General features: G+C 44.4%; 1 protein-coding gene across 1 annotated transcript; it reads left to right on the top strand.

The window, feature by feature from the left end:
* The first annotated feature begins 2,198 nt into the window (after positions 1-2,198).
* On the top strand, positions 2,199-8,894 carry RPL31 (ribosomal protein L31). Its single transcript, XM_003794332.3, has 5 exons — positions 2,199-2,276; positions 2,657-2,763; positions 6,919-7,044; positions 8,416-8,528; positions 8,822-8,894. The coding sequence occupies exons 2-5, from the start codon at positions 2,657-2,659 to the stop codon at positions 8,851-8,853; spliced, it is 378 nt and encodes a 125-aa protein (XP_003794380.1). The 5' UTR covers positions 2,199-2,276; the 3' UTR covers positions 8,854-8,894.
* The last annotated feature ends 625 nt before the right edge of the window (positions 8,895-9,519 follow it).

Genomic DNA, 9,519 nt, shown 5'->3' with positions numbered 1-9,519 from the left:
TTTTTTTTTTTTTTTTTTGAGAAAGAGTCTCACTCTGTCATCCAGAGTTGGAATGCCATGGCGTCACAACTCACAGCAACCTCATACTCTTGAACTTGAGCAGTCCTCTTGCCTTAGCCTCCAAGTAGCTGGGAATACAGGCGTGTGCCACTATGCCAGGCTAGTTTTTTTTTAGTAGAGATAGAGTCTTGATCTTGCTCAGGCTGGTCTGGAACTCCTGAACTCAAGCAATCCACCTGCCTTGGCCTCTCAGAGTGCTAGGATTTACAGGTGTGAGCCACAGCTCCTGGCCAAATTTCAGAACTTTCGAGATAAAGAGAAGATCCTAAAATCTTTCAGAAAAAAATAAATCAGGTCACAAAAAAAGAAGTGACGCATGTCTTCTCAAGAATCACATTCAAAAGACAGTGGAGAATGCTTTCAAAATGCTGGGGAGAAATTCTTTTCAACCTAGAATTCCACGCAATCCAGAATTTAAATGTGAAGGTTGGAATACATACTTTCAGATATGTGAGGGCTCAAAAATGTCAGCTCTCTTTCACCTTAAGAAACCAGTAAATGGTCTGCTCTTGGGAAATAAGGTCATTTGTCAAAAAATAGGCACAAATCCACAGATCCAACAGACTCACAGACCCTCTACACTGGTGACAGGTAATTCCCAGGCCTCCTCAAAGCTGCCCCATCATCTCTCACCTACTCTAAACCTGACAGCCTGTTGCTTCCCCCAGGTCCTCCAGAGTATGTTTTCCTCCAGTCTTTATGCCCCAGGGATAAAATAGCTAGAAGCAGCCCACTCCCACTCCCAAGTGGTCCAATAGTGAAATTACTTTTGTGAATTGACTGACAAATCTCCTGTTTGGACAATTTAATGGGTACATCTGCTTTTGCCCTAGCAAAAGCATTTTGAACGCTAGCTTTTTTTTGTTTGTTTGTTTGAGACAGAGTCTTACTTTGCCCTCAGTAGAGTGCCATTACATTGTAGCTCACAGCAATCTCAAACTCTTGGGCTCAAGTGATTTTTTTCATTTTTAATAGAGACGGAGTGGAGGGGGTCGGGGGGAGGGTGTTTCACTCTTGCTCAGGCTGTTCTCCAACTCTGGAGCTCAGGCAATCCACCCACCTGGGCCTCTCAAGAGTGCTACGATTACAGGCGTGAGCCATGGCGTCTAGCCTGAACTCTCAGCATTTAGTACCTGTTGACACGCTGTCCTCCTCTTAGCTTATATGGGAACATTTTCAAGTAACTCTTTTCCTACTGCTCTAATGACTACTAATCTCTTATAGACTCCCACCAATGTGGCGTCTACACTGGCCTTCTCTTTCCTAGTCCTCTTGATTTAACCTCCTTGTAGCTATAAAATCAGTCGGTTCCTTTCCAATCCCAATGCATCTACCTTAGTTCACAGCCTCCTCATTTTGTAAAGAGTTTCTACTACTAGTCTCCTTGCCACCCACCTTGACCCTACTCCCAACCTATTCAGTGTAGCCAAATTAATTCTAAAACATTTAATAGTGGGGCTGCACTCATGAACACCCTTCAATGACTCCTTATCACCTGTAATACTTACACTGCTGAGGAAGTTTGTCCCCAGAGCTTATCTAATCTCTCCAACCAAAAGTCTGGGAAGCCATTCTGCACCGGACTGTCCACGTGCAGCACCTCTCTCCCTTCTCTGCCCGGTTATCCTCTGCCAGTCCTTCCACACCCTGGGCAAGTCTCCCCTCTTTTCTGACCTTCCCATGGCTCCACCGCCCCCAATTACGAGTCCAACGGGTACGACGCCAGGGAGTGTATGTGGGGTGCTGTTTTCAGCCAACCCCGGGCCCGCCAGCCAGGCAAGTCGCCTGACACAGGGTCAGTAAATGCTGGTCGAATAAATGAATGAGAACCAAAGAGCGTCCCCTCTTGGTGGCCCTGCTCTCATGCCGCTCTAGGCCCGGGTTTTGATTTTCTCCGAAGACTTGGAGACGTAAGTCCCTGCATTCCCCTTTCGAACCCGCCCGCAGGAAATCGAACTGGAGCGCACGGGTGAAGGTGCCTCAAACCAGCCTGCCCAGGCCCCGCCCAGGCCCCGCCCTGGGCCCGCCCCCTAGCACCGCCCAGGCCCGCCTCCGAGGCCCACAGCCCGGCTTACGTCACAACCTCGACTTTTCTTTTACCTAGTCTCACCCGCTCCTCCGGGCTCGCCAGACGACCCGGAAGTTGTACTTGCACCCACCCCTTTCCTCCTCCCACAATCCCTCGCGCTCTTTCTTTCCAACTTGGGCCCTGCAGAGTGAGTATGGTGGTAGGGTCTCGACTAAGGGAATCCAGCGCCATCCTCCTCTGGGATTGTGCTGACTGGGACGGCGGGATCTCACCCGAACCGGCCCGGAGCTTCGCTTTCTGGGGAATGGGAATCCACACTGTGTTTACAGGCTCCCGGAGCCTGGCGGGGAGAGTAACTAAGCTTCGGGGATCAGGGGCCGCAGGAGTTTCCGGGTCGGGAACACCTAATGGGCACATATGCACGTACCGCGGGGTGCAGGGCTTGGTGTTGCCGGACTTTTTGGCACCAGGAAGCGGCCCCTGAGCGGCAGCATGGGGCCGGGTGAAACCCGAGGGAAGACTTGGCTTGGCCTCTCTGCTCTGAATCTCCTCTTCGCCTGCGTTTAGATGGCTCCCGCAAAGAAGGGTGGCGAGAAGAAGAAGGGCCGGTCTGCCATCAACGAGGTGGTGACTCGAGAATACACTATCAATATTCACAAGCGCATCCATGGAGTGTGAGTATTCCTGCAATCGGCCGGGCACTTGGGTCTGCTTGTCATTCTCATAAGTCTAATCATCTGGGGCTAGAGGGCATAGAAATGACGCGTTTCCTCTTCAGAATCGCAGGTCTGTACTACACGTACCCTCCCTAAGGTTTACAGGGTACTGCTCTGAGATTCTTACATGAAAACGTGAGACTTGAGTAGTTTTTGGACCGTCAATTTGGAAAATTTAGTGATGATACAATGAGAACATCACTCACTCGTTGCTTTTGTGTTTGCTTTAACCCTGGACAGGCTAAAAGGTGTGTATTTGAGGGAAAGCAAACTTTTTCTTTTTTTGCTTGCTTTTTTTGCTTTGCTTTGCTTTTGTGTTTGCTTTAACCCTGGACAGGCTAAAAGATGTGTATTTGAGGGAAAGCAAACTTACTTTCTTAATATTTAAAGACTGCTGGAACGTTAACTAAAAGAGCTATGTCCTGCCCAGAATGTGAGCACTTATGTGGGAGTTACTGCGTTGCCCGACCAGCACAGACTGAGTTATAATACTATAAGTGAAAGCTTGACATGTAAGAATGTATGGAGAATGTTATAAGGCACTGTGTGGTGGTGACCCAAGTATATTGGTTTTATGGTGTACTGAAATGTAAGGAATGATTTATATTTTTATTTTTTTTTTGTACTGTGTGGGATTCATGGAGGGTACAAAGAATTAGGTTACACTGAATGCAATTGTTAGGTAAAGTCTCTTATGATTATATGTCTCCTCCCCCCCCCCAGTCGTGTCATACACCATGACCCCCCAGCCCCCTCACTTGTCTCCGCACTTTCTCATTCTCCTACCCCCCCCTTGTATTAGGTCATCTACTGCTTTCATATTAGAATAGAGTGCATTGGATTCTTGCTTCTCCATTCTTGTGATATTTTACTAAGAAGAATGTGTTCTTCTTCCATCCAGGTTAATACAGAAGATGTAAAGTCTCCATCTTTTCTAGTGGCTGAATAGTATTCCATGGTATACATGTACCACAGCTTGTTAATCTCCTGAGTTAGTGGGCATTTAGGCTGTTTACACATTTTGGTGATTGTCAGTTGAGCTGCAATAAACAGTCTAGTGCAAATGTCCTTATGACAAAAGGATTTTTTTTCTTCTGAGTAGATGCCTAGTAATGGGATTGCAGGATAAAATGGGAGGTCTGATTTGAGTACTTTGAGGATTCTCCATACTTCCTTCCCAAAAGGTTGTATAGTTTGCAGTCCTACCAGCTATGTAAGTGTTCTCTTCTCTTCACATCCACACCAGTTATCTGCAGCTTTGAGACTTTGTGACTGGGCCAAACTGGGGTTAGGTGATAACTCAAGGTAGTTTTGATTTGCATTTCTGTGATGATTAGGGACAATGAGCATTTTTTTGTATGTTAACCATTTGCCTGTCTTCTTTAGAGAAAGTTCTATTCATCTCTCTTGCTCAGTGATATATGGGATTGTTGGGTCTTTTTTTTTGTTGAGTTTATCAAGCTTTTGTCCAATTCATAATATGCAAATTTTTTCCCCATTCTGAAGGTTGTCTGTTTGCTTTGGTGGTGGTTTCCTTAGCTGTACAGTAGCTTTTCAGTTCAGTTATGTCCCATTTGTTGGAATTGTCGTAGAAGTCTTCATAAAATCTTTCCCCAAGCCAATATCTTCAAGTGTTTTCCCCACAGGAATGATTTTTTTTTTTTTTTTTTTTTTTTGAGACAGAGTCTCAAGCTATTCCCCTGGGTGGAGTGCTGTGGCATCACAGCTCACAGTAACCTCCAACTCCTGGACTTAAGCGAGGAGGGGTCGGGAGGGGGTAGGGTCCCAAGTAGCTGGGACCACAGGCGCCCGCCACAATGCCTGGCTATTTTTTGCTTGCAGCCATCGTTGTTTGGTGGGCCCGGGCTGGGTTTGAACCTGCCACCTTAGGTGTATGTGGCTGGTGCCTTAGCCACTTGAGCCACAGGCGCGGAGCCAGGAATGGTTTTTAATAGCAGAATGTTAACATACTTAAATACTGTTTGGTCTTCAGCCTGGGGAGCAGAATTTCTTGCAACTTACTAGGCAGTATCAGTACCACTGTCTTTGTAGGGTTTGGTTATGTGGCAGCATTTTTATTTTTTTTTCTTTGGCCAGGGCTGGGTTTGAACCCGCCACCTCCGGCCTATGGAGCCAGGGCCCTACTCTTTTGAGCCACAGGCGCCACCCATTTACTGAGTCTGCTAAGGAGTGTCATGTGTGTTTTATTTGGGGTCTCTGAGATGACTTCTGAGTCTAAGTCCAGTGTCTGTGTCTCTGTTAGTCCTGGTTGTAAGTAGCTGCATCTTTCTCCTCCTTCATTTGAAACGGGCATACACTCACTTAAGGGGCATGTAAAGCACTTAACTGTATCAGGCACTACCTCAGGCCTTGGAGATGACAGCAGAGAACCAAAGACCTTACCTTCTTCCTTAATAACAGAGGAACCTAGGCAAGTATTTAGATAAAAGGTAGTTTTTTAAAAAGTCCCCAGGAAAGCAAGACATGGGTTGAAATGGTGCTGCCTTAAAGGCCACATAGATGATGAAACACTTAGTTCTAAAGTATATGCCTGTGAGTTGCACAGGTGGGCTAGAGTTTTAGATATTTTGTACTTTGTTGCAAGGCCATTCATGCTACTGTATCATTGGGTCATTTGTCAGTCCTAGATTGACAGTTTCATGACAATGCTTTATTCTTAAAACTCCAGGGAGTTGTCTTTTCTTCCTACTTTACTAGCTGCTCTTCAGTCTCCTCACGTCCCTCTTAATGTTGAGGAATTCCGTATTTTCTACCTATACCAATGGTTCTCAACCTTCCTAATGCCACAACCGTTTAATACAGTTCCTCATGTTAGAGTGACCCCCAACCCTAAAATTATTTTCATTGCTACTTTGTTACTGTAATTTTGCTACTGTTGAGAATCATAATGTAAATATCTATACTTAGTAATAGCAACCAGCCTTATGGCTTCAAATATATTCAACTTATTTGACATCTTATGTATATGAACAGAAATTTCAGACTTATCCTAACTACTGATGTTTGTCTCCACTCTAGCCTATTTTCTTGTGGTCTTTGCTATTTCATTCATGGGCAGTTTTGTAAATACTGTGGGCTCTGCCTTATGATGTTTACTTTTTTCCCCTGTGCCTGAATTCTCACAGATAACTAAATGGCTGCTCTCGTTGCCATACATCTCAAGTTCAGTAGCACCTTGGCTGTCTGTTGAAACTTCCATACCTTTTTCATAACACTGTCTCTTTTCCCCTGGTTTATCTTTCTCTGTAGAGCTCAGTACCATTTGATGAACTCTGTAGGTTCATCAAGCTATGTGAAGAACAGATTTAGTATGTTTTGCAGACTGCTGTTATTTCTAGCACACTACTTCTAGATGGTTAGGTATGGAAATAGCAAGGAGGCTGAAGAGGGTACAGCAAAGGAGAGAGGTTTACATTCTCTCAGGTGGGATGAGACACCGCTTTGCTATGTTTGGTCTTTACCTGGCTAGAATGGCCTTCTCTTCTCCAAATACTTGGCCTTTTCAGCCTGTGTAAAATTCTACGCTGTTAAGTTTTTCTTAACTGAAAGCATAACATTTAAATGAATCTGTATGCCTTCCTATTGAAGAAAATGCTACTAGAACATTTTGATCAGACAGGAGTTCATGAATGCACGTAATGCTCTTGGGATAGTGCCTTCTGGCACATACCAGGAGCTCCAGAGAATTGACTGTGGTCCTCCATACTCCTTTGTATTCCATGTCCCTGCTCTTTAAGCATAGACCAGGCATCCTCCAAACTGTGGCCCACCAGGTATTTTTGCCGCCACTGCCTGTCCTGCTTAGCAGCCGACGGGTCCCGGGGCCTGCAGTCCAGCCCTCCAATGGTCTGAGGGACAGTGAACTAGCTCCCTGTTTAAAAAGTCTGAGGACCCCTGGCATAGACCAGGTTAATTGCATTTAATGATCTGTTCAGAAACATGGCCTAAGACGTGACATATAAGTATAAATTGTTTTTTTAACGAAGAGCTTCAGTGAAAATGGATTATGAACAATGACATTAAGGTCTATCATTATTTCATTTGAATTTGTCTCGTTTAATTATAATCTGTTCCCTTATGTTTGGATCTTAGGGGCTTCAAGAAGCGTGCCCCTCGAGCACTCAAAGAGATCCGGAAATTTGCCATGAAAGAGATGGGAACTCCAGATGTGCGCATTGATACCAGGCTTAACAAAGCTGTCTGGGCCAAAGGCATAAGGTACTAAAGTTATCTGTGTTAGAAGGTAAACTTTTGCGATGACACCAGCTCATCTAGCTTACTCTGCACAGTCCATACAAGTTCAATAATGTAATTAAGGCAAGTGACCTTAAATTACTGTGGCAGTTACTGGGGGTGAGTTAGCATCTGCAGGGAACCTCTTTAACATGACTATGCACTGAGACCCAAGTGAAGTGAAGGAGTCAGCTGTATGGGGTGGGAAAGAGCATTACATGGAGAGTTCACTTGGGTAAGGAGCAGAATGGTTAGGGTAGGGGTAGAACAAGTGTTAGGAAGACCAGTGAATGAGGATGCTGTCACTACTGGGGGTCCACTACAGGTCAAGACTACTAAGCATCCTGCGGTTAACAGGGTCACTTCCCCAAACAAAGAAGTGTCCGAACCAAATGTCAGTAGTGCTGAGGTTGGGAGGCCCTCCTTTAAAGTATGGGGGAGGGAGACACCGTGCAAGAGAAAGGCTTAAGCTGTAAAGGACACCTGTAAGTGCCAGAGCAAAAGGGAGACCCATGGGCAGCGCCTGTTGCTCAGTTAGGGTGCTGGCCCCACAAACCATGGGTGGCAGGTTCAAACCCTGCCCCAGCTGAACTGCAACAAGAAAAATAGCTGGATGTTATGGCAGGCGCCTGTAGTCCCAGCTACTCGGGAGGCTGAGGCAAGAGAATTGCCTAGTTTATTGTGTGACATGGGGGTCCCAGAGACTGTCACCATCTGGGAAATTTTTAAACCTTTAGGGTTGGGTAAGATGACTAAGAAGAGGAACTTGAGACTCAACTTTGTGGGGGGCGGACATTTAGGAGTGTGGCAGAGGAAAGGTGTAGCATCTGGTGAACCTGCAATGACGTGAGAGAATGTGGTGTCACAAGAGCCAAAAGAAGTTTGTAGGAATCTGGGGCCTAGACAGACACGTTGTACACCTAGGATCGGTAATGGAAGGGAACAGAATTAGCTGTAAAGCCTCTGAGAGGGTGTATAAGAAAGGATAAGTGGATTTTTCTGTGTAATGTAGAAAAACTAAAAACTTAAGTGTTCTTTATGCAGTGTAGCTTGTAGAGTTTTAATGTTGCTTCAAATTTAAATATAACAGAAAAGTCCCATACAAGATCTCACTGGCAATAGAAGCAAAGGACTAGCACATTTAGACCCAAATTTCTGCTTTAGAATATTGGTGTTTGCCTTAACATGCATCCTGAGAGGACACCTGAGAATGTATTTTATTTTCCAAGGAACTGGTAAGCCAGGTTAGAGCAAAAGTTGGAGCATGAGAAGCAGGGAGAAGTGTGAATACAGCTGTTGGTTACTTTTTTGAAAGGAAGCATTGACTTTAGCAGCACATTTATATATTTTTATTAGGAATGTCCCATACCGTATCCGTGTGCGGTTATCTAGGAAACGCAATGAAGATGAAGATTCACCAAACAAGCTCTATACTTTGGTTACCTATGTACCTGTTACCACTTTCAAAAGTAAGTTCCATCCCATAAAGCTGCTAAAAGTACATTATAAGATATCCTTAGCTCTGTTTCAACCTAAATTCATTGCTTTGGCAAATAGGAGTGGCAGGTGTGGTTGTTAATGTTTTTGTAAATTGTGTGTTGGTGTAGTATGATGTAACAGGATACATAAACTGGTCTGTATTGGAGTTGTGAAAAGGTCATGGGAAGCGGAAGCTACTGTGTGCCCAGTCCGTCTAGAAAAGGTTTTTCAAATAGGAAATGTGATGTGGATGTGGGAGTAAAAGCTGTCACTTCTTTTGCAGATCTACAGACAGTCAACGTGGATGAGAACTAACTGGTGATAGTCAGACACATCAAATAAAATTTTAAAATCACCACTGTGTGTTGGTTTTCCTTTTCTGGTTGCAACATAAAAAAATGTGCTTGCATTATCCTAAGGCAATTCCCAATTATGGGAGCATTTGGAGAGCTTTTCCTAAACACTGATACCCATGCTCTCCCCTATTTATCTCTTGGGAGTTTATTTGAAAGGGCCTAAGCAGGTTTTTAAAGTTGAACTACTACCTGGCTTGAGAACCTCTGTCCTAGGTAGGTAGTTGAGAAATTGCAGGCGTGATGTTAATAATTTTATACCTGCATTTCCAGAAATGAGGATATAGAATTCAGTTGCCATTGGCCCCTTCTCACATTGTAAGAAATATAAAGTGATAACAATTGATCTTAGATTTAATGATACAAACACTGTAGTGTTTCTTTAATCTGCCTACATCTAATTGAGTATAATTATCTTTAAAAAACCAATTGATTTCTTGATGAGGTAACAAGGTATATTAAATTCATCCTTAAAGCAAGGTGTTAACAGGATTATAATTCACCAACATTTATGCTAGTGCTCTATGCAAAATGCTGCCAGAAAGGTCTCTTTGAGTCCTTATTGGTGATGGTAGTGCACAGCCCAGGTGGGGGCTGAGCTTCTGCAGTTGGTATACTATCCCCTGAG

The sequence above is a fragment of the Otolemur garnettii genome, unplaced genomic scaffold (genome assembly GCF_000181295.1).
Source record: "Otolemur garnettii isolate 467f Iridium unplaced genomic scaffold, OtoGar3 scaffold00079, whole genome shotgun sequence".
NCBI classification, from domain to species: domain Eukaryota; kingdom Metazoa; phylum Chordata; class Mammalia; order Primates; family Galagidae; genus Otolemur; species Otolemur garnettii.
Note: the sequence above shows the minus strand (reverse complement) of the source record. Positions and strands in the feature narration are given on the sequence as shown.

Bases quoted from the DNA above. Each gene is read 5' to 3' on its own strand.
- RPL31 (XM_003794332.3), top strand. From the start codon at position 2,657: ATGGCTCCCGCAAAGAAGGGTGGCGAGAAGAAGAAGGGCCGGTCTGCC. The intron at 7,045-8,415 runs GTACTAAAGTTA...TATTTTTATTAG, and splicing joins GTCTGGGCCAAAGGCATAAG to GAATGTCCCATACCGTATCC. The intron at 8,529-8,821 runs GTAAGTTCCATC...CTTCTTTTGCAG, and splicing joins ACCTGTTACCACTTTCAAAA to ATCTACAGACAGTCAACGTG.